We start from the raw sequence: 25,405 nt of genomic DNA, 5'->3' as shown, positions 1-25,405 counted from the left end.
GTGTTAAATATTTAATATTGATCAGTACAGGGCAGCTCACTCAAGTTTCCTGTTTGTATTTTATCTTCATTAGTATGAAGTTTTCTTTATTGGCTTTTCTAGGATTTTTGTTTAAAAATTATTAATCTCATTTATTTACAGTTCTGTTTAATTTTTAAATTTATTTTATGGATTTTAATTGTGTGCATATGTACAGGGTGCTCACAGCATCCAGAGGCATCGGACTCCCTGGAGCTGGAGTTACAGGCCATTGTGAACACCTGGCATGGTGCTAGGAATCTAGCTTGGGTCCTCTGCAAGAGCAGTACATGTTCTCAACCACTGAGTGAACTCTCCAGCCCCCGTTCTGTTTAATTTTTTAATTGCCCAGTCCATTCAGGCACATTTACCATCTTGTATGTGTTTATTCATCATACATGCCTGTCAGTTCTAACTCAGAGTCTCCTAGTTCTCCTCTACATTTACAGCATCTTCTTGTTCTCCTCCTTTTACTGTTATGTGTATTTTGGCAGTTTTCTGCAATATTGGAAGTTCCATTTGTCATTTACTTTTGCGCATCAAAACAATTCCTACCATCCTTATTACCATTCTGATATGGGCTTGCTTTGTGTGTGTGTGCGTACGTGTGTGTGTGTGTGTGTGTGTGTGTGTGTGGTGTGGTCTGGTATGTGGTATATGCATGCATGTGGGGGTGGGAGTAGAGACCAGAGGTTGAAGTTGCGTGTCTCTCTCTTCACTTTATCCTTTGAGTCAGGGTCTCTTACCTGGAGCTCACCAGCTGGCTTGACTTGCTGGCCAGGGAGCTCTGGAAATCTGCTTATCTTTACATCCCTCATACACATATACCCAGTTCTGGGACTAAGGCCATGCCCAGATTTTTATGTGTGTGCTGGGGATCCAAACCTAGGTCTTCATGCCTCTGTAGCAAGTACTTGACTCACTGAGCCATCTCCCTGGCTGTGTGGAGTGTCTTAGATGACTTTTTTTGAGACAGGGTCTCCTTGTAGCCCCCGGTGTCATGGAACTCACTATGTAGACCAGGCTGGCCTCGAACTCACAAAGATCCGCCTGCCTCTACCTCCCAAGTGCTGGGATTAAAGGCGTATGCCACCACACCCAGTGACTTTTTTTTAAATGACTAAAGTACAACATTGAATAGCATTGACAATTTTATTATTTCTTGACATAAAATATGATACTCATTTAATAAGAGATGGAAATACAGCTTTTGTGAATGAGTAAGATGTTTCTGTTATACTCGGGTCAGAAAGCTGCAAGTGCTACATTTCTGTAACCTCTGAGTAATTTCTGTTCTCTTTATACTTGCTCTGTAACCTCTGAGTAATTTCTGTTCTCTTTAAACTTGCTCAATAGCAATTGAACCCAAAGGGATCACCAAATTCCTGATTGTTAGCTTTATAAATGCACTGACGAGTACCTTGTTTGATGGGATAAAAGCTTCAGTAAGTGATGTTCCCACCTGTGTGGTTAATTTCAAAATATTGTTTGTCTAACACATTGTTGTCAGTGACAACTGAACAAGAGCTTTGAGGAGCAGTTGGCTATCCAATAATGGCAAATTTCAAGGCTATGCAAATTGTGCCAGTTCAGCCCAGCTCTTTTTCTCTATTATCATATCAATTGAGTCAGTTCATTGTAGACAAAGCAAGGTTATGGGAACCACCTAGAGCATCATGCACCATTTAACATCAATACAGCGTACATGAACATCTGCAACTTCAATCTTATTAAGAGGATGGAGTGGAAGGCAATAAACAGCTTTCTTCACCATTTAATTGCAAAATAGTATTTCCTAATGTTTGCATTGTTTATCAACAGGAACTTCATCAATAATTGTATAATTATGGTTGCCTAGATTACAGTGCCCTCATGCATCTTGTCATTTATTACAGAGTAGTCTGAATTTAATCTGAATTTGAACACATCATTCAAGGCTAATAAATATAAATCCCTTGAAATGCAAGTTGCATAACACAGATATCTTGTATAGTAGGAAAATGGCATTTTGTGAGTCTTCAGTCACTTTGAGGGTTAAGATAACACAGGGAAAAGGTGGGCTGAAGGGTAAGGAAAGACAAGAGAAGCCACTAGTTAGATTCATGCATAAACCCACTAAACATGAGCAGAGGTTATGCTCTTTAGAGTTAATCACAAGTAATTAGATGTTTGCTTTAGGCCAAATTTGGACTGAATTAAAGCAGGATTATTATTCTGAGGTCCTCCCCTCAGTCAGTATTTAAAGGGAGAAAATGGAAGAAAATTACAAATATAGTAAACTGGAAAGAGGCTATGGTGGTTAAAGCTAGAAACACCAAATGCAGAGAAAAGCCTTGACCTATATGCTCAGACTTCGCTGCTGTTGCTGGTAAAACTGGAGAGTGCCTCTGCTCCTCACCAACTGTGTCAGTATTTACAGTCCTCAACAAAGTGATGGTATGAAAATACCCTAGAAAATGAAGGAAAACAGTGTAAGCTTAGTTCCTGGTGTGGTCAGTGGGCATTGTCTCACAAAAGAGAAAGAAAATGTGAAAAACAATAGGTACATTTAAAAGCATCTAAGGCAAGAGGCTTGTCTGAACTTTGTGAATTTGAACCTGAAAATCTCATATTTTTGTTTAAATCTGTTTTATACTTATGGAAAGAAGCCTAAGACCTGCTCATAAAATTGCATTTTAAATATTTTAATTTGTGACTGGAATCCTCCCCTTCCCCCCCCCCCAATTAAAATATGTTAAATTGTCTGTTGAATGAGTACCATTTGAGCTAGACTGTTCCCAGTTGATCAACAGTGTCTGTCTGTCTGTGTATCTCTTTAGAGACTGGGTCTGGTATATTCTAGGCAGGCCTCTAACTCACTACATAGCTGAAGATGAATTTGAACTACTGATCCTCCTGCCTCTACCTCTTGAGTGCTAGTATTACAAGTATGCATCAGGGCTGGAGAGGTGGCTCAGCAGTTAAGAGCACTGACGGCTCTTGCAGAGGACCCGGGTTCGATTCCCAGCACCCACATGGCAGCTGCAAACTGTCCTTAACTCCAGTTCCCAGGCATTGCATGCCATGGGTGCACTTACATACATGCAGGCAATACATTACACATAAAATAAAAATAATAAATAAAATATTTTTAAAAAAATAAAAAAAACAAGTGTGCACCGTCACACCCAGTGTATAAGGTACTGAGAATTTAGTTAGGGCTTATGCATACCAGACGAGCACTCTATCACCAGAACTACATCACAGCCCAAGGTATGTTCCTCTCTCTCTCTCTTCCTCCCTCCCTCCCTCCCCCCACCCCAACCTTCCTTCCTTCCAAAGGGGGAAAAATCCAGGCCAGCTGGAGCTATAGGGAGACCTTGTCTTAAAAAAAAAAAAAAAAAAAAGAATAAATGAAGATGTCGAAGTTTGCCCCTCTTTCCTGTTTTTTCTGGGTATACTAATAAATATAACATTTTTTCCTAATATGATTAATAATCTCCCATTTCTTCTATCCAAAAGATGCTAAGAACTGGCTCAGTAGAGATAATTTGATCAGCAGTTAGTTAACATTATCCTAAAGGATTCTTTTAAAAGGTAATTGCAGCAGGCATAGTGGCACACATTTTTAATCCAGAATTCAGAAATGAGTTTGAGACCAGCCTGGTCTATATAGCAAGTTCTAGGCCAGCCTGGTCTGCCTATTGAGACTCTGTCTCAGCTTCTACTATAAACAGAAAGTTTTAGCTATATGCAGAATGAGGATGGTGATAATATATATAAATATGTGCATGCCTGTTACCTGAACACCTCAGGAAGCACATTTTCCTGTACTGGAGGGCTTTGCAATAAATGAGTGTACTGCCACCTGAGACTCAGGTACATACCTCTCCCTCAAAGAATTTATTTATAGATGATATTCAGGAACCTTTTTAGGAGATATTTATCAAAACTGTTATGATAATAACTTGGTCCTAATGAGTCCCAGTCTCCGTTTAGGGAATAATTGATAAAGTTCAAATTAATGTTACATAATTCACATTACAATACACAAGTAATTATTTTGAAATGAGGCAAACCCTATGCATTTAATTTACAGCTACAATTAAGTAAACTCATTTGATACTAATTAGGTGAGCCTAAAAGGATCATAGGTTTGTGTATTTAATTATTGAAGTACAATTAGCAGCTAATTTCCGAAAAGCTTTCCTATCCTGAGCTCAACACTGCACTCTGCCCACACTGCAGTTTTATCTTCATAGCCTTTCAGTAAATTAAATGTGTTGCAAATTGTGGAGAATCTACTTGGTGAGTTTGCTGTATGAAAGAATGGGCTTAAGAATACAAAAATACAGGGAGTGGTGGCACACACCTTCAGCTGTATTGCTCTTAAAGAGGAGCTGAGTTTGATTCTCTGTATCCATAATGGGCAACTCACAACCACCTGTAAGTCCAACTCCAGGAGTCCAGTGCCCTCTTCTGACCTCCACAGGCACCTGCACTCACATGCACATATCCACACATGACGCACAATTGAAAATAAAATAAGCTTTGGGGGGGAAAAATATAGAGAATCTACCATGTATAAAGATGTATTCCTATAATCCCAGCACCCAGAAGACTGAGCCAGGAGTATCAGCAGTTCAAGATCCACATAGAGTTCTTAATAAGACTCCACCTCAGAAAAAAAGAAAAATTAAATACTAAAAGCAGTATTTCAGACTGAAAGGAAAGAAAGCTAGACAGTAAATCAAAGTTGTATAAAGAAATAAGAGAACTCCAGTAAAGGTATGGGTAATGTAAAACAATATTTTGGTTTATAACTCCTTTTTGTTTTGTAAATTATTTTAAATGCAAGATTATGTAAAACAATTGTATATTAAGGCACGTGCATATTTAAACATATAATTTATAAAACAAATTAAAGGGGAGCAGAGTTTATACTGTCCAGGCTAAGTTGGTATCAGTCCAAACTAGATCGTTAGAAATTTGGGATATTAATTGTAATCTCATGGCAACCAGTAAGATACTATCTAAGAAGTATAGAAGTTTTCTGTATTTTGTTAAATTTGCAGAAGAGTCCCATGGCATATACCTGTAATCTCAACATAAGAAGTAGAGGTAAGAGAACAGTGAGTTGTGAGAGCGGGAGAAGAGAGATGGGTCAGCAGGTAAAAGAACTTCCCACTAACCCTGGTAACCTGGGTTCCATTCCCAAGTGGATGGTGGAAGGAGAGAAAATAAAACTCTAGTAAGTTGTCCTCTGACCTCCACAGACACATGCATATGCACACATGCACACAGAGAAACAGAGAGAGAGACAGAGAAAAATAAATATGTTTTTCAATTTTTTAAGCATGAACATTAGATTATCAGGAAATAAACTTGATTCCTATCTTTAAAATCTTTTCAATTCTGTCAGCCAATCAACAGTTATCAGGTACCTAGGATAACAGGCTTCCTGCTAGGTTTAAATTATTATTCCCATTACTTCCTGCTCAATTTTAAAGTCTATACAAGAGGAGTTATCTGATTTCTACAGTGACTTCCTAATCTTAAAATGTGCTGGATTAAGGTCCACTTTTTCAATTTCCCTGTCACAGTTATGCTTTAAAAGATGTAAAAGCTTGTGCCCATGACAATCCCTGAAGTTCTAAAAGAGGTTTCTGACTCCACATCTTTAAAAACCAAGACAGTTCATTTGGAAGAGCAGAAAGCCGCAGTGGTGGGGTGTGTGTTTCTTCACTCTCACATGCGTACAGTGTGCCTGCCATTGCTGCCAGGAAGATATGCACATTCTAGGCTTTGCAGATTCTATAAACAGTATGTGAAGTTTTTGACCTTCATTATCACCAGTGACTATGGTCACATGGAAAGCATCAGCTAGTGCTTATGCTGTGCTCAGCTTAGCACAACATTTACTCGTATTGCCTGCAATGAGACATTAATACAGATTAACAGAGCTGGGCCAGGTGGCCAAGGCCTCAAGTTCAAGACCACCGTAGGCTAAATAGTGAGAACTGTCTTCAAAAAGGATTTAAAAGGTTAAAAGGTGGCGAGGGGGGGGTGTTGGGGATTGATACCTGTACTGTGAAGCAGTTGCTCCTTTGGGACACTCCTAGCACAGCATATTAGTACATCAAAAACACCCTTTATTGACATTACTTTGTTTCCTCCAAAATTAACTAGCATTACACAAATTTGTTTTTCTGTCCAGATATAGACAAGACTTTGCCTACCACAGAGTCAAGGACAAGAGCCTTACAGTGCTGACTGGGATAGTTCTGCCAGTTTGTATATGGTTTCTGGGTCACCTGAGGAGTATAAATAGTATTATGGTGTGTGAACAGGCCACATCTAGCAGTGCCATTCACACAGACTAGAGTATAAATAGTATCCTCAGAAGCTAGGGGACAGAGTGATCCTAAGCTAAATTATCTCCTGGCCTCATCCAGTCTCAGAAACAAAGATACTTATTTTTCTATCATTTGATGGGGAAGTATTAATCATTCAGCATAACTAGCAAACTGTAAAGGATTGATAGCTAATGTCTTCGTTTTAAAAAAGGAAAAAAAAAAGCATAGCTTAACAGGTAGAAGGTCTGGAGAGCTGGCTCAGTGGTCAGGAGCACTGGCTGCTCTTGAAGAGACCTGGCTTTGATTCCCAGCACCCACATAGCAGCTAACTTCAGTTCCAGGGATCCAATGCCCTCCTCTGGCCTTTGTGGGCACCAGGCACACACATGGTGCACCTGCATGCATTCAGTCTTAATTGACTGGAGTGAGATGAAGAAATAAGATGAGAAGTTCCAGAACGAATACCTACTCTTGTTTGGAAAATTGCCCCTTTTCCGTTGGGTTTGAGGCCAAGAGGAAACCCAATGGGTGTTACTATACAGCTAGACTTTTTTAAGCTGATAATAATTAGACTCTCCTGCCCTCTCTTGCCCACATAATTCTCATGCTGCAAACCTTTTCTCACTACTTTCATCACTGGATGAAGGTACTTCTTTAACCAGACCAGTGGTATTCTGGTAAATATTTCATGACACATAATAAGAAAAAGATCCTAGATCTGTAGTCATTGTGTCATGGTCCAGATACATTTACCATAGCTGATTTCCTGCTGCCGATCACTTAGTAAGAGGAAGGAGGGTTTGTTTATTTTTAGTTTTTTACACAGGGTCTCATTGAATAACCTAGACTGGCCTCAGCTCACGATGTAAGCTCAGACTTGTCTTATACCCTTGGCAATCCTCCTGCTTAGTGTCCCAAAGGCCAGGATTCCAGGGATGAGCTGCTCACCTGGCTCCTCACTTAGATTTGAGAAGTGTTTTGTTTTGTTTTGGTTTTTATGTGCAAATCAGATCTCAGTGGCTGGCATGGGGAGGCTACAGCTCAGCACTGTACAAGTAACAGAAATGGACCTGTGGTATTCTATTGCTTCTTTTGTGTGCATGTTATGTCTGTCCTTGTCTGAGCAGGGTCTCTTGTTGGTTGAACAGGCTGGGTGGCCCTCTGGCTTCTGGAAGTCTTCTGTCTCCACCTCCCTTCTCACTGTAGAAGGTCTGGAATTACAAATGCGAGCCACTGGCCAGTAAAGTAGCTCATTACGTAAAAGTCCTTGTACCATGTAAAGGTGCATGGAAAGAATGAACGCCACAAAGTTGTCCTTTGACTTCCACACATGATATGGCATACTTTCTATACACATACGTACAATAAATAATTAATTAGCTAATTGACTAATTAATTAAACTACTGTGTCTGGCTTTACAGTGGTCCTAGAGATCCAAACTCAGGTCATTATGCGTGTGTGGTAAGTGCTTTATCCACTGAGCTATTGCCCCAGTCCTAAGTAGTGTTGATTTACAGTGATAGAACATAGAACAATGGCTTTTTGTTTTTTCTTTTTGTTTGAGTAAGAGTTTGACTCTGAAAAGACATAAAGGAATTTTCCAAGGTGATGAGCATATTTATAGCATTGGTCATAGGCCATTTCCACAGTGATGGGCATATTCTACAGTCTCCAGTGTGATAGCCAATACTGAACACTTAAAATAGACTGAGTGCAACTGAGTCATTTAGTAGCTAGTATCTGTTACATTAGCTCTGTGGTTCTATAGCTTGATAGGCAGATGGGCTACACAAGTGTATGCATTTGACTAGTCTTCAAAGTGTCCACTCACTTTGTAGACCATACTGGCCTTGAACTCACAGAAATCTGTCTACCTCTGATGGGATTAAAGGCATGGGCCACTATACCTTACTCATTGAAGATTTCTATATTTTGAGTCTGATGTGATGGCACATTCCTATAATCCTAGCACTCAAGAGACTGAGGCAGGAGGATTACTTTGAGTTCAAGGCCAGCCTGGACTACATATTAAGTTCCAGACCAGCCAGGGATACCCAACAAGATAGTGTCTAAAAAAGAAAACAATATATTTTTACAATATGTAGTAAATTAAGCCTCAATATAGAAAGAAGGACTGGAGAGATGGCTCAGGGTTAAGAGTACTGACTGTTCTTGCAGAAGACGTGTGTTTAATCCCAGCACCCACATAGCAGCTAGCAACCATCTGTAATTCCAGTTCCAGGGACTCCAACGCTGTCTTCTGTCCTCCACAAGCATTGCATGACACAGGTACACTTACATGCAGGCATACACTCATATAAAATAAAAATAAATAAACCAAAAAAATTTTTAAGAAAAAAAATAATCGAAAAGTTTGGTTGTAACCACTTAAAACAGTAGGAAGCCAGGCATGATGGAGTTTACATAATCATAATCTTAGCACTCAGGAGGCTAAGGAAGGAGAATCACATGTTTGAGGCCTTGTGGACTACATAGCAAGACCTTATCTCAAAAAACTGAAAATTAGGCTGGGGCTGGAGAGATAGTTCATTGGTTAAGAGCACTGGCTCCTCTTGCAGAGGACCTGGGTTCAATTCCCAGCACCCACATGGCAGCTAACAACCATCTGTAATTCCAGTTCCAGGGGATCTGACACCCTCTTCTGATCTCTGAGGGCATTGCATGACATGGGTACACATACATACATGCAGGCAAGATGCTCATACACATAAAATAAAAATAATAAAATATCTAAAAAATAAAACTACTTTTAAAAGGTATAAATAAATAAAAATAAATCTTTAAAATTTTGAGAATTGGCTGGGAGTGATGACTCATGCCAGTGCTGGTACTTGGAGGCAAGGAGAATCAGAAGCTCAAGGTCATCCTTGGCTACATAGCAAGTTGGAGACCAGACTGGCCTACAAGAGACTCTGTCCAAAAATTTTTGAATTAAAAAAAAAAAAAATACAGCAGTATATGTGTATAATCCCAGCACTTGGGAGATAGAGTCAGGAGGATCAAGAGTTCAAGGTCATCCCCAGCCCTATATTGAGTTCCAGGCTAGCCTGGGATTTATAAAGCCCCCTCTCAAAAAATAAAAAAAACCAGACTCTGATAAATAAGTATGCAACAAGACATAACTACAAGAACCAGGATAATGGAAAGAAAAATTAAATTAAATTAAAAAAAATAATAATAATAACAAAATTTTGAAAAAGATTAAAATCCAGCAACACCTTTAGTAATGGGAACAAAGACAGAAGCAGCAAACTTCTGTAGGCCTTGTGACCATAAACAAATCATTTAGGTAGTTGTTCATAAAAGCTAATAAATAGCCCCTGGAGCAATGACTCAGTGGTTAAGAGCACTGCCTGCTCTTGCAGAGATCCGGGTATGGTTCCTAGCACTGCCATGGCAGCTATGTGTACACTCACACACACATAATTTTTTTATGGGTCATGCATGTCACAGTGTGGTATGGAGATTAGAGGACAACTTTTGGAGTCAATTCCCACCTGCTAAGCAAGTACTCTGTCAACAAGCTATATCCCTAGCTCCTGCAAAACTGTTTTTATATTTGAATTGAAGTAACACATTTGTTCTCCTACCTGCCTATATTCAGCACTGAACATTCACATTAACTAGAAGAGGTTGAGAAGAAAGCATGAACAAGCTAAGAGAATTGACCTCCAACAATAGTATATAGTGAGGTGTCAGCAAGGTACTATCTCTTTTTTCAGTTTGTTTGTTTGTGGGTTTTTTTGTTTGTTTTTGGTTTTTTTTGTTTTTGTCTTTTTGAGACAGGGTCTCCCTGTAGCCCCAGCTGTCCTGGAACTCACTATGTAGACCAGGCTAGCCTTGGACTCACAGAGCTCTGCCTGCCTCTGCCTCCCAAGTGCCTCCAAGTGCTGCCTTCTGAAGCAGCAATTTGTTTTGTTCACCATTTAGTTTTTTGAGAAAGAGTCTCACTAAGTACCCTTAAACTTGAATCCTCCTGCCTCTGCCTCCTGAGTGCTGGGATTACATGTAGGTACCTCCATTTGTGGCTTAGAAACAGCCATTTTAAATGACACCTGCATCCTGTACATCTGTATATTTCAGTTAAAGATATGTAATGTTTTTGTACATGTTACAAAAAGACTTAGAATGCTTACTAGGTACCAACATTTCCTCTAAGTGCTTTATACATATTAACTAATGTAACGCTCACCAAAACCTTGAAATACTATTATTGTCTCTTTTTAAAAAAAATTTTTGTTTAGGTGCTGGAGAGATGGTTCATTGGTTAAGAACACTGACTGTTCTTGCAAAAGTCCCAGGTTCAAATCCCAGCACCCACATAGCAGCTAACAACTTTCCGTAACTCCAGTTCCAGAGGATCTGACAGCCTCTTCTGTCCTCCTCAGACATTGCATGACACGGGTGCACTTACCTACATCTAGGCAATACACACATACACATAAAAATAATATTATTATTTTTATTTTATGTGTATTGCCTGCATGTGTGTAAGTGCTCCTGTGTGTGTAATACCATTGGAGGTCAGAAGAAGGCATCAGATCCCCCTGGAATGATACTTGCATGAGGTTGTTAGCTGCCATGTGGATTCTGGGAATGTGGATTCTGGGAATCAAGCCTGGGTCTTCTGTAAGAGCAGTCAGTGCTCTTAACCACCAAGCCATCTCTCCAGCCCCTTATTATCTCTTTTTTAATTTTTTGCATTTTTACTTACTTGTGCCTCCCCCCCGGGGGGGGTGTACATGTGTACACACCAAGCTCAGAGGACAGTTTGCAGGAATTGGTTCTTTATTCCATCATGTGAGTCCCAGGAACAGAACTCAAGTTGTCAACTTGACAGCCGCAATTATTTTTAAACCTGAAAAAAAATGGTAGTCTAGAGAATGTGAACTGATACTTCTTGATCATCCCTTAACCACGATCTTATACTGTCTCTGTTATCTATGGGTTGTTTTTGTTTTGTTTTGTTTTTTTAATCAATTAATTTAGTCCAAACTTAGTTATCAGTACCAGGCTTAAGGGAATTTAAAATTCAATTTACTGGCACAAAACTTAATCAAAACTTGTTTTATCATGATCACAAAAATGGCAGCAATATTGCTTAAATGGCAACTTTGGAATCACAGTTTCCTATTTTCTCTCACTTTGTCCCAGAGACCTGCCTTTCCAGGAGACCCTAGGTAGTTGACAAATTGAGCCTTGGTGTATTCATTTATAAAGTTGGGTAATCATACCTAACTCACAGGATTGTAGTGGAAATGGCACTAGAAAAAGTACTCAAAGCACTTAGTGCAGATATTTTCATTCATGAAATTAGCTGCATTCCATCTTTTAATGGATCAAATCCAAACTTCTGTCTGGCTTTCAAAGTCTACTAGGAATTGCTAGACTCTACCTATCTTACAAACTTCTCTATATGTTACTTTTCAAACATACACAACTTTCTTTTCTGCTCTTCATTCCCCACATCCTCAACACCTAGTTTACATTCAGTCTCTGCTCCAAGAAACCATTAAGTTAACTAAACTCAAGTTATCCCTTCCCTCCTTTGAACTCCAGGTGCAGTTGCAATAGGTGTTCCATTATGCGATGCTTCACAAACTCTGACCGTGCCATATTTCTCCCTGGTGGTTTTAAGTACCCTGAGAAGACAGATCCTATCTGAGGATTTCTCCTGCGTCTCATCTCCCCCAAAGGACCTAACAGAGTAGGAAGAGGTTATAGCTATTATTCAACAAATGCTTATTACCTGATTGAAGAATAAAGGTTCTAAGAGTACCTTATAAAATGGATTTTGTATTTGACAAAGTATTTCCTAACAACACTATGTAATATATATAATGGCTACAGAAAATGCCAAACGTCCACAGTTGAGCTGGGGATGGTGGCTTTATGCCTATAATCCCAGCGTTTGGGAGGCTGAAGCAGAATGATCTCTGCAGGTTCAAGGCCAGCCTGGATTACATAGTAGACCCTGCCTGAAAAGAAGAAAACAAGAACAATCGCAGAAAACATGTAGTGACTAGACTCTTAGTTACAGAGGCTTCCTTTACCTGAAACAGGCTTAGTTTATCAAGCTTGTTGCTAGTCCCAGCCTCTGCACTTGGATACATTACCCTTGTATCATCACATGACTTGCTCCCTCTTGTCACTCAAACATCACCACCTCAGTGAGAACGTGCACCTGCCTAAATTAACTCTCCTCCTCAGCCATCTGCATGACATCATACTGTTGCCTTTTCTGAGACATCTACTGATGTCTTGGTTGTCTTATTCATTTCTTTTACTTGCACAGCGCCTGTCCCCACTAGAATGTAGGCCCCATAAAAGCCTGGATTTAGTCTGCACTATTGACATGTCAATTTTCAATCCCTAATATGGTGACTGACATGTGACAGGCTTTTAATAAACATGTATTAAATAAAGTAGCTGAGCCCAAACCAAACTTAAGTGGTGGTTGGTTTTAGTCTTTTAATGTAATGTCTTTCCCACCATTTCATGGCAGCTTGCCTTTCATGAAAGCATTATACCTTCAGAACTACAATAAGAATTGATAATTCAGGATAATGATATTCAGATGTGCTGTAGGAGTCTCCATTATCAAAGGAAATTTTCATTCACTTCAATAAACTAATTAAAGCAGGGATGTCATGGTATATTAATATATTATGTTAATACATTTAGAAAAATTTCCAACTAAAAAGACTTTCTGCTTTTTCTTTAGTTAACTAGAAAATTAAATTAACCCAGAGCTCTTCATTCCCCCAAAGTCCTTGTTAATTAGGGTTGTTCTATAAATCTCTATTATTAGAAGAGTTTGTCATCTGTTTCATTACCCTGTTTATTGGGGCAGTCTGAGCAGGGTGTCTTGCTCATATCCTGGTGTGTGAGTCCTACTGAGAAGAAGAACATCTCTTGTGTTCTCTTTTGTTCCCTATTCGTTAAGGCCTGTTTCATGCAAAGCAGTGTAACTACTTAAGCTTATTTGACAGTTCCCTGTATAAAGTAGGAATGATATTAAATGACTTGGCTATTAAATGTAGTAATTAAATTCAAGTGGTATTGAAGACAAAAGCTTGAATGTTTTACAACACTGTGATAAAAGAAGATTGTAAATAACCTAAAAGCTCATCAATAAAGGACTGGTTAAATAAATACTATTCGCATGATAAATCAAGGACATTCTCTGTTTACCAGTCTAGAGGAACTCCATGTGAAATAGTGCTCCAAGCAACCTAGATATCATGATTTTTTTTAAATAGCTTAAATGAGATATAACTACATATCATACAAGTCATTCATTTAAAGTATACATTCCAGTAGTTTTTAATGTGTTGACAGAGTTGTACAGTTCCTATATTAATCAATTTTAAACACTTATTACTCAAAGAAACTGACCATTTGCAACTTCTCAGCCTCATGCCTCACACCACTTGCCCCTCTACCTAACCCTTTTACTCACTTAAGTAGAAGTACTTGATCAGAACTTAGAACATCATTTATTTACATTTAGTTGTTTTCTTGGGGGGGGTGTCTGTGTCTGTGTGTGTATATGTGTGTGTGTCTGTGTGTGTATGTACATGCACGCAGATGCCAGGATTCATGTGTGGAGATCAGAGCACAACTTGTGGGAGTCAGCACTCTCCATCTATCCTGTGGGTCCTGGGGATTGAACATGTCCTCATGCTTGCAGGGCAAGTACTTTACCATCTCAGCTGTTTCCCCAGCTCCATTGTCCTACAGTTAAGGCCAAGGGCTAGTTTTGCTGCTGGTTCCCACAGCTACTCCAGGCTAGTAAGAGTCACATGAGGGATGGTCCTGGGCTACATCAGCTGTGGCCTCTAGGTCTGTGCCTCTAGGTTTGTTTTCAGAGTCAGTGAATGTACTTGAAACACTCATGACAAATTGTCTGCAAGGCTGTGAAATAGGAATATTATTTGTTTCCTGTGTCATTTTTTTAAAAAAAAGTAGTTTGGTTCATCACTTTTCAAAAAGTGAGTGTATCAAAAGTATAATTGAATTTTAATATTATTAAACATTATTCAGTCATCCTTCTATGACAAAACACATTTCAGGATGTCTCAGATGTTCAGTGTTCTTGTTTGGAAAGGAGTTCTCATAATCTAGTCCTCTAAATATAAAGAAGAATGAAGGCTGAGCTAGATCTGTTCTGAGTTTATGGCATGTCTTTTATATGTGTAATATATTCTTTTTGTGTATATGGTACTGGGAGTTGAACCCCCAGGGTCCTCTCACATGCTGGGCAAGTGCTCTGCCTTTGAGCTACTGCTCAACCCTGTAATATACTTTCTAGTACTTCCCTGTACTGTCAAGTGTAACAGGTAGAAAATTACTCTGTAACAGAAAATTGAACTTATATGACAATTAAGAATAAAGTGTATCAATAACGTACCTGTATGTCTAGGAAACAGCATAACAAAATTCCCTTCTGTTTTTTGTTTTGTTTTGTTTTGTTTTGTTTGTCTTTTTGAGACAGGGTCTCCCTGTAGCCCCAGCTGGCCTGGAATGCACTATGTAGATCAGGCTGGCCTTGAACTCACAGAGATCTGCCTGCCCCTGCCCCTGCCCCTGCCCCTGCCTCGGATTAAAGGCATATGCCACCACATGTGGCCCTTATTCAGTATTTTCAACAATTTATATTAAATCATGATTCTTTTAAAATATTTTATATAGAGAGCTGGAGAGATGGCTCAGCCATTAAGAGCACTGACTGCTCTTGTAGAGAACCTGGGTTCAGTTCCCAGCACCCACACGGCAGCTAACAACTGTCTGTAACTCCAATACACATACACATAAAATGAAATAAATCAAATAATGTAAATTAAAATTTTTTAAATATTTATTTTTATTTTATGCATGTGAGTGTTTTGCCTGCATATTTGTTAAGTGCATCTGTGTTGTACATCTCTGTGAAGGTCAGAAGAGGGCATCAGATCCCCTGGAATGGCAGTTATGGAACTGGAGTTATGCATAGTTGTTAGCCACCATGTGGGTACTAGGAACCAAACCCAGGTCTTCTGGAAGAGTCGCTAGTGCTCTTAACCCCTGAGCCATCTATCCAGTCTCTAAATCATGAATCTTAAGAAGAAAAAAAAACTTCAGCTGGGCATGGTATGGTAGTGCAGAGGCAGGTGGAGCTCTGTTGAGTTCAAGATCAGCCAGGTCTACATAGTAAGTTCCATAAGTTCCAGGCCAACTGGGGTTACAGGAAGACCCTGTCTCAAAAAGACCAAAAAAAAAAAAAAAAAATCAGAATTATTTCATTGTGAGTTAGGCTTTATTCATAAATAAAAATTTTCCTAATCAGAAATCAATAACTTGTCACACAAGGAACTTTAAGAATTATATATAGTGCCTAGTATGGTGGCATACATCTTTTTTTTAATATATTTTATTATTTTTGTTTTATGTGTATGTGTGTATTGTTTGCATGTGTGTGAATGCACCCGTGTCATGTAGTGCTGCAGAGGTCAGAAGAGGGCATCAGATTCCTCTGGAACTGGAGTTAAGGGCGGTTTGTAGCCGCCATATGGGTGCTGGGAATCGAACCCAGGTCCTCTGCAAGAGCAGTCAGTGCTCTTAACCACTGAGCAATCTCTCTAGGCCCAGTGGCACACATCTTTAATCCCAGCATTTAGGAAGCAGAGGCAGGCGGATCTCTGTGAGATTGAGGCCATTCTGGCCTGCATAGCGAGTTCCAGGCCAGCTGGGGCTACAGGGAGATCCTATCTCAAAAAGACCAAAATATTTATTATATCTAATTATATTTTACTTGCCATTTATATGTATTTTAAAATCCATACGTCTAGTAGTTAATTCTTGTATTATAGCTTGTTGTAGACCTGTTCTATATTATATACTGTAACCCTATTATTAATAACAGTGTCATTAATTTCACTCATTTTCTTTATTTAGTGCCCATTTGTTCTACATTTGTAGTTGTTAGTTTCCTTTATAGTATGACTTATACTTGAAAGTAATGAAACCAGATTTCTTTATAAGTATTTATAACACAGGCCTTTTCGTAAATCAGACTGCCTCCCCTTCCCAATTATTTCTAATAAAGCCTGCTTTTATCTTTTTCTTTTTTTTTCTGCCTGTGTAGCCATATGTATTGCATGCTCCCTAGAAAATTTAATCCTCTATATTTATGCTATAATTTCCAGTTAATCAAAATCTCATAAACCACCATGTAGGCTTTAGAGTTACAAAGTGTAGAAAGTTTTGTTGCTTCTATTTTTTTGTGTTTGTTTTTGAAACAAGGTGTCCCTATATAGTCCAGGCTGGTCTTGAACTCAGTGTAGTCCAGGCTGTCCTCAAATTTGTTGTGACCCTCATGACTCAACCTCCCAAGTATTGAGGTGACAGTCATGAGTCCCCTTGCAGGCTACTTAGCCTGGAATAGATAACCACAGTTTGTTTTTTGGTTTTGTCTTGTTGGAGTTTTTGTTATTGTTGTTTCTAGCATCTAGGGATTTCAACTTTCTGACATTACAACACAGCATTGTCACCTACAAATGTGCTGGGCCTCATTGCTAACTGTCCTGGGACACATGAGGCCCATGGGGCCACAGGCTGGCCACCTGAGACTCACATGCTCACAGGGCGTGCTAAGTACATGAGTGCTCTTCTTGAGTACCAGCCTTTCTAGGAGGATCCTTTTTTGTTGGATTTTGTTCTCCATTTTGATTTTTGTAGCCTAGGGTGGCCTTTAATATCCTCCTGCCTTAATCTCTGGAGTGCTGGGATTACAGTTATGCACCACCACAGTCAGCTCAGGAGGATATTTTCTCATTAACCTATCTGTTGTTGAAAATCTTTTGAGCTGGGTATGGCTATGGTAGTGCACAAAGGAAATATTGCCACAGAAGATGCCAGCCTGGGCTACATAGTAAGTTCTAGATGAGCCTGGACTATAGACAATGGCCCTGCCTCAATTTTTTAAAGTTTATTTTGTGATTTTTTTTTTTTTTTTTTTTTTTTAAATATCGTTTGTGGGGCTAGAGAGATGGCTCAGCAGTTAAGAGCACTGGTTGTTTTTGCAAAAGACCCAGGTTCAAATCCCAGCACCCATATGGCAGCTAACAACTGTCCATAACTCCAGTCCCAGGAAATCCAACAGCCTCTTCTGACCTCCACGGCATTGCACAACATGGGTGCACTTACCTACATGCAGGCAATACACGCATACACATAAAATAAAAATAATAAAAATAAAACATTTAAAAAATTATCATTTTTATTTTATGTGTATGAGTGTATTGCCTACATGTATGTAAGAGCAGCTGGGCATGATGGCACACCCCTTTAATTCCAGCACTGGTAGAGGCAGGCGGATCTCTATGAGTTCAAGGCCAGCTGGGGCTACAGGGAGACCCTGTTTCAAAAAGACAAAAAGTAAATTAAAAACATGTGTGTAAGTGCACCCATGTTGTACAATGCCCACAAGGTCAGAAGGCATCAGATCCCCTGAAACTGGAGTTACAGACAGTTGTTAGCTGCCATGTGGATCCTAGGGACCGAACTTGGGTCCTCTGAAAGGGCAGCCAGTGCTGTTAACCACTAATCCATTTCTCCAGCCCCCAACCCCTTGTTTTTAAAGAAATGGTCTCAGACCAGGCTGGTCTCGAGGGCATGCCACTTTTGCCTCTTTCCCCTTAATACTGGGATCACACACACACACACACACACACACACACACACACACACACTCACTCACTCACTCCAAGACTTAAGATTCCTTAGTAAGATCTTAAAGTTCCCAAGATCTGCTTTACATCCTCTTTGTTCTTAAGTGAGATTGAAGCTTGCAAGTCATTTGCCCTATCTCTGTAAGGGATGCAAATTTGTAATTTCAAAAGTTCCAGCTCCCAATAAAAAAAGAAAGAGGGAGGGAGGGAGGGACTACTGAGTCATTTGCAGATTTCCTCCAAGCCAGATTTCCTCACAAATAACTCCAAAACTGTCATGTGCCAAGTTTAGAGTACTAGATTGGGTTACTCTGTAGTCAAAATAGCAAGTCCTAGTCCAGACTGCACAAGGACAGGAGCCTGTTCACTGTCCCTTTGTTCTGCCTCTGCATTCCATGGTAGCTTTCCCTTTTGTGATCTGATGGATAGTTTGCAAAAAGTAACCAGATTAGATTATTTGTAGTAAACCAACTGAGATCAATAATCCTTGACATTGACATGAAGTGTTGTAACAGAATCATAGTAACGTTTTTATTGTGCCATTGTGATTTTCTGTAGAGAAGCACTCAAGACTCATTATTTATATTTTTATATTTATAGCCCTTTCACTGTATCCAAGATTTCACTGCCAGGAACCCAGTCAGGCTTGAAGCTTTATTAGAGATCATGATCCAATCCGTGCAAACACTTCTTCAGCTCATAGTTTCTGTTCAGTCATTTGTACTGTCCAAAAAAAGTGCAGCTACCATTTATAATTATGAATGTAAATGTAAATTACCTGGGTATGACTCTCATAAGACAGAGGCACCATCTTTATGCTAAAAATTCCACAGAGTGATACTTGCAGATAGAAGACTGCCCCTTGATTCCCACATCCTCAAATACTGAATGCAGAGCTACTTTCTCTCTTAGACTGGTGGGTAAGGAAGGAGTGTCAAGCTTGGCTGGATGTTCTTGAGGATTGAGTATTACAAGAGAAGTTAGTCTGCCTTTCTTTGGCTCTCATTGCAGAAAATGAAGTCACTGCTTTTGCTGTCTTGGATCAAAACCAGAAAGAAATTGTGGACACCAATGGAGCTGGAGATGCATTTGTTGGAGGTACAAACTCACTTACTTCATGTTTACTTATAAGTTAAAAATGTTAACCCTGGTCTCCTTCTGGAAGCTGAGATTTATTCATTTAATAACCTTTAATTTCTTCTTTTAAGTAATTTACTCCCAGTGCTCTTTCCATCTGCCACTATCATTGTGAGTGTTACGAGGAGATTTTACTACAGGAAAAATATATGTTTGGCAAAGATAATTTGCTATTGTACTCTACCCCAGTCATTTTCACAAGATTAATTGTAGCTGTCAGAATATTGCATAAACAAGCTGCATCAAGTACAATAGACAGATTCATACTCTTAGACTGAAGTGTTATATAGTACCTGTGCCCAACACAGTAGTGTTTGTGATACTAGAAAGTGTTCACAATAGTGAGTGTTTGCAGTAGTAGAAAGGGTTAAATTTTTGCCCAATTCAGGCTTAGTAAGAGGGGACAAATTCGATAATGATGAAATCATTTGGGGAATAAATACTCAAAAATGAGGTCAGGATGGTAGGTTTTTGACTCAGGGATTTAGAAGGAACTAAGATCTGATTCACATTTCCTTTAATAAGTCTAAGTTACTTAAAAGTTCAGTGCGGTTAAGCCAGGTTCTAATCTCTTAGAAAGCTTTGGATTTGTGAATGTTGGCCCCCCAGGAGTCTGTCCTGGTCTCTGTCTCTTTCTTAAAACATCAATCAAGACAAGGCTAAAAAAACTTAAAAGGCCCATGGAGCCTACCACCTTCTCCTAAAGGACAGTATGAATCATGGGAAATATTTAAATTTGTGTGATGGTTTTAACTTTCTTTGAAAGTATTATTTCATTTTAATGGTCTTTCCAACAGCATAAGTCTTTCATTATTCTTTCTCTGAAGTTACTTATACCCAGTCTTACAGGTATCAGTTAGGCTGCCCGTGCCCTCTCTTCTCCCTCTTTTATCCAGTGAGCTTTTATTTTTCTTTCTTGCTTTTTTTTTTTTTTTTTTTTTTTTTTTTTTTTTTTTTTACTCTTTCTTTGTGTGCATACATATGTTACAGTGGGCAAGTAGAGGTCAAAGGACAACTTCTGGGATTCTGGGAGTTGGTTCTCTCCTTCCCCAGTGTGGGTTCTGAGGATCAGGCTTGGCAGCAAGTCACCTTTACCTGCTGAGCCAGCTCATCAGCCACCCAGCTTCTTTAGGAAAGTACATCACAGACCAATAACCTTTTTCACTCTTGTGCATGTATTTTTGGTTTCCTCACTCTGAAAGGCTTCATCATTGATAATATGAGTGATTTGCAGCTAATTTTCTTATTCCATTCTCTTCAGAGTTATAAATCTTTGTAAGCTAGAAGTATTTTGTTCAGAATTAAGCCATATTGCATAATGCATTAAGGAAACAGTAGTGATTTTCTGATTAGAAATTCGTTAAAACAAGAGTCTTAGGCCAGAAACTTGTATACTTATACCCTAGGTGTAAATTATTCAAGTACTTTAGACTCTTCAAAACTATAAGTATCTTATTTATTTGACATGTAGCAGGATGTATTAGGGTGAACTAATTCCTACCTTTGCCCTACATATGGGCTTCCTGGCCCTCCAATAACAGATTGCCCTATAGACAGCTTGCTGCCTATAGTGCTACCAATACTTAGTGAGAATAGAGAGACTTTGTGAGGGAAAAAGGGTCTATTCTTAGCATATAGAGGTAGAAACAGCTAGCTACTTTCAGAATGTGGTTAGAGAGATAAAGGCTCTATGTCAGAACAATTGGAATTTCAGTTGAAATTTTAAGCATCCCCCTCCCTTAACATTTATTTAGTGTCCACAGGCCATGGAGTGCATGTGGAGATCAGAGGACAACTTTCGGAATTGGTTCTCTCTTGCTACCATATGGGTTCCAAGGATTGAACTCAGGTTCTCAGGTTCAGTGGCAAGCACCTTTAACCACTGAGTCATCTCACTGGCCCTTAAGCCTCTTTTTATAGCCTTGTCGTACTTATTTTGGGGGTATTGTTAGGTAAATAAAAAAAGAAGGGCTACCAGGTATGGTGGCACATGCCTTTAATCCCAGCACTTGTCAGGCAGAGGCAGGTAGATCTCTGTGAGTTCAAGGCCAGCCAGCCTGGTCTACATAGTGAGTTCCAGGACAGCTGGGGCTACAGGGAGACCCTGTCTCAAAAAAAAGACCAAAAAAAAGAAGGTCTAGAGCAATGGTGCGGTAGTTAAGAGTACATACTGCTATTGCAGAGGACCCAGGTTCAGTTCCCAGCATCCATGTCAGGCAGCTAATTCCCTGTGACTCCAGCTACAGAGTATCTGACCATCCTCTTCTGGCCTTCATACACACACACACACACACACACACACACACACACAGAAATTTGCATGTGATTTTTTTTTTTTTACGTGTATGCGTGTATTGCCTGCATGTACGTAAGTGTACCCATGTTGTGCAATGCCCGCAGAGGTCAGAAGAGGCTGTCAGGTCCTCTGGGACTGGAGTTATGGACAGTTGTTAGCTACCATGTGGGTACTGGGAGTTGAACCGGGTCTTATACAAGAGCAACCAGTGTTCTTTACCACTGAGCCATCTCTCTCCAGCAACCTCCCCCCCCTTTTCTTGAAGAAGAAGAAGAAATAGGTCTTTTTGGTTTTATTTTTTGTTTTGGGGGGATTGTTGTCGTTGTTGTTGTTGTTTGAGACCATCTCAAGTAGCCCAGGTTGGCTTTGAACTTGAACTTGTTGTGTAGCCTGAACTATGGACCTCCCCTGCCTCCACCTCCTGAGTGCTAGGATTATAGGCATGTGCCACCATACCTGTTTTATGTGCTGCTGGGGATGAGATACAAGACTGTGTGCAAACAAGGTAAGCACTGTCTCGACGGAGCATCCACACTGAGACCTTTCAAAATAGTGGACCAGAGAGTGGACGATTTGGGTTTTGTAAATCATAGGCAAATTTTGCTTTCTTTCTTTTTTTTTTTAATGGCAACATTTTAAAATTGTAAAATAATGAGAAGAAGCTTTTTGGCTCTCCAGCCTGCCATATTTGGCCCAGAGACCGCTGTATGGTGACCCCCTGTAAGCATGGACAATTTTCTCACTTTATTTCATTTCTGGCTGATCTATGATCCAAGCACTGGATTTCACAACACACTGCTAAAATAAAAATAAAACAGGAAAGCTAAATATGGTGGCAGAAGTCCTTGTCTAAAAGAAACGAAAAGAAGGGGCTAGAGAGATGGCTCAGTGTTCAAGAGTACTTGCTCTTCTTCCAGAGGATCTGAGTTTGGTTCGCAGCACCCACATTGGGTGGCTTTTAACTACCTGGAACTCTAGTTTTGGGAGATCCAACACCCCCTTTTGGCCTCCATAAACACCTACATATATTCAGGCCCACACATATAAAAATTAATTTTTTTTTAAGTCTTAAAAAAGAACCAGGCAGCCGGGCGTGGTGGTACACGCCTTTAATCCCAGCACTCAGGAGGCAGAGGCAGGCGGATCTCTGTGAGTTCAAGGCCAGCCTGGTCTACATAGTGAGTTCCAGGACAGTTGGGGCTACGGGGAGACCCTGTCTCAAAAAAAAAAAAAAAACAGAACCAGGCATGATGGCACAGGCCTTTAGTCCCAGCACTCAGGAAGCAGAAGCAGGCAGATCTCTGTGAGATCGAGGCCAGCCTGGTCTACATAGCAAGTTCTAGGCCAGGTGGGTTTATAGGGAGATCCTGTCTTAAAAAAAAAAAAATGAGGAAAGTATAAGGTAGAAAGACTGAAATTAGATAAATTTTACTGATAATTTCTGAAACAGCCATTTTTCTCACTTTAAACCTGCTCTGTGTCTGGAGCTATAGGTAGAGGAATGTATCTCAGAGCACCTCAGCTAGCATGCATGAGCCCTTGGTTCAGTTCTCAATACCAGATAAAACAGGAATGGTGGTACATGCATATAACCCCAAATTCAGGAGTTGGTATCAGGGGGACCAGAAGTTCAGGGTCATCCTTCACTACATAGTGAGTTCAAGGCCAGCCTGGGCTACTTAAGACTGTCTTTTAAAAGAAAGAAAATAAAGCCTACTCTGATGAGTTCCCAGGACAATCATATGAAACACTAGGTCATAAATTGAGACAATTTATAATAATACCTTTATAATAATTTATAATAATACCTTAATGTTAGGTATTAGTGGAATATTTATGTGGCATATATGGCACATTCTATGAGTCATAGTCTTTCTGTAGTTGTTTTGAGGTGCTGGGTATCCAACCCAGAGCCGTATGGAAACTAGATAGCTCTGTCACTGAGCTATATTCTGGGAACTTGATTTTGCATTTTCACATCCATTTATTTTGTGTATGTACATGGCACACACATGTCATTGCACACATGTGGAAGTCAGAGGACAGCCTGCAGAAGTCAGTTCTCTCCACCACATTGGTTCCAGGGATCAAACTCAGGTGGTCAGACTTGGCACCAAGTACCTTGAGCCACTAAGCCATCCTGTAGGCCCCTAGACCTTGTTTTTTGTTTTGTTTTGTTTTGTTGTTTTTTGTTTTGTTTTTTTGGTTTTTTTTTTTGAAGCAGGTCCTTACTATGTAGCTCAGGCTGCCCTTGAACTCACTATGTAACTCAAATTGGCCTAAAATTTGCAAGCCTCCAAGAAATATTATTTTTAATCCTGTTTTACTAATGAGAAAAGTAAGTAAAGAGAGAGGAGGGTGCATGCCCACATCTAAAACTCCAGAGTCACAGAGCCAGGTTTCAAACATAGGCAATCTATGCTTAGATTCGATGTTTCTCCAATGCAGTCACTGCACTGCGTGCTTCTAGAAACATAATTTCAGAGAGATCTCATCATTAAAACTAAGAGCCACAGACCAGCTTTCCCAACAAAAGCTGGTTTTGCTAAAGACAATCCAAATAAATGGCTTCATTTACTGAAGGGGCGCTTTGGCCTCAAGGTAAGTTTGTTGTATCAAAAAAACTGAAAGGATAGAATCAAGGACTGCAGTCTGGTGAGTTTGAGCCAAGAAAGTCTCACTAAGCAGGAGAATCTATTACAATACAGAGGTACAGAAAGCCAGATCATAAACTATTTGGTTATCATGGAGTCAAATAGGGGAGCTATATGAATCAGCTGTTTAATTGCACCAAGAAAAGCTACCTGACAGATCTTAAAATAGGAAAGGTTTTCTTCCTTGAAAATATAAAAATAAGTAAATAAAATCCATTGGCTAAAACCTGTTTCCCATCTCGACATCAGCAAGAGACTTTCCACTGGGATTAGTAGCAACTCCAGCTGTTAAACTCTTTCTATCCTGGGCATAAATGAAGACGCAGTGGCAACTTTTACATTACTAAGTAGTTTCTTTTTCTTTGCTTCATTGCATGATTAACATAACTCCTTTCTGATTGACACATTCTATGTTTAGACAGATAAAATATTCATCCTGTTACTTTCAAGTTTTGCTGGCCTAAGAGTACTTCTGTCTTTGTGACTTCGCATATTCCAGATTCCAGTCTACAAACTGTTATGGTAATTTAACTCTCTGAAGTACAGTCTTTTTCTTATAAATTTCAAGTTGGGGGTTAAAGCATCTTTGTAGCTACCTTGTGCTAATTACATATAGCTCAGTATCAAAGGGCCGTGTGTTGTTTAGCTAGTTAAAAGACGTAAGACTACATAGTAGATTTCCATCAGTAATTTTTCAATGAGTGCCCAGTGTATACATGAATTAAATTCATGATTCCATCTTAAGGGTTTAGTGACTGACAAATCCCTCTAGCCTTGACAAGTGTACCTCCTTGTTCTGTTCAGAGGTCTTAAGTGCTTTGTAACCTTTGCTCTTTTATTTGTAGCTGATGAAACTACTCCTTTCACATTCTTCCTCAAAAGCCCAAGTGCCAGGATTGTACCTTTTGAAATAGAGAAATTCTATAATCTCTAACTATGATTTCCTAATTTCCCAGGTCAGGGGAAAATTTCTTCTGTTGTCCCACTGTGCTTTGTCACAGCGGGTCTTCCTTTTCATTTGGAACCCCTTGTCACTGCCATAGTAATAAATGGAAACATTGAGAACATTTTGTGACAGGCACTGTCATTGTTCCCAGTGAAATCTCTTCCCCTGTGTCTTCCTAGTAAATGAAACTGAGAAGAAAAATCATAACAAATAATGGGAAAGGGAACCTAACCAGTAAGTGGGCATCAGTACTAGCCTGTGTTAATATAACATGATTTAGTCATTC

General features: G+C 39.5%; 1 protein-coding gene across 3 annotated transcripts in view; it reads left to right on the top strand.

Moving 5' to 3' along the window:
• The window catches only part of Adk (adenosine kinase), a 532,446-nt gene that overhangs the window by 484,746 nt on the left and 22,295 nt on the right, over window positions 1-25,405 (top strand). For all 3 annotated transcript variants that reach the window (XM_029554458.1, XM_008849905.2, XM_008849906.3), the window contains one exon: window positions 19,098-19,184. In XM_029554458.1, coding sequence (XP_029410318.1) covers window positions 19,098-19,184 — 87 coding nt within the window. The remainder of the gene's footprint in view (window positions 1-19,097; window positions 19,185-25,405) is intronic.

The sequence above is a fragment of the Nannospalax galili genome, unplaced genomic scaffold (genome assembly GCF_000622305.1).
Source record: "Nannospalax galili isolate Female #2095 unplaced genomic scaffold, S.galili_v1.0 scaffold83, whole genome shotgun sequence".
In the NCBI taxonomy this organism is placed as follows: Eukaryota; Metazoa; Chordata; class Mammalia; order Rodentia; family Spalacidae; genus Nannospalax; species Nannospalax galili.
Note: the sequence above shows the minus strand (reverse complement) of the source record. Positions and strands in the feature narration are given on the sequence as shown.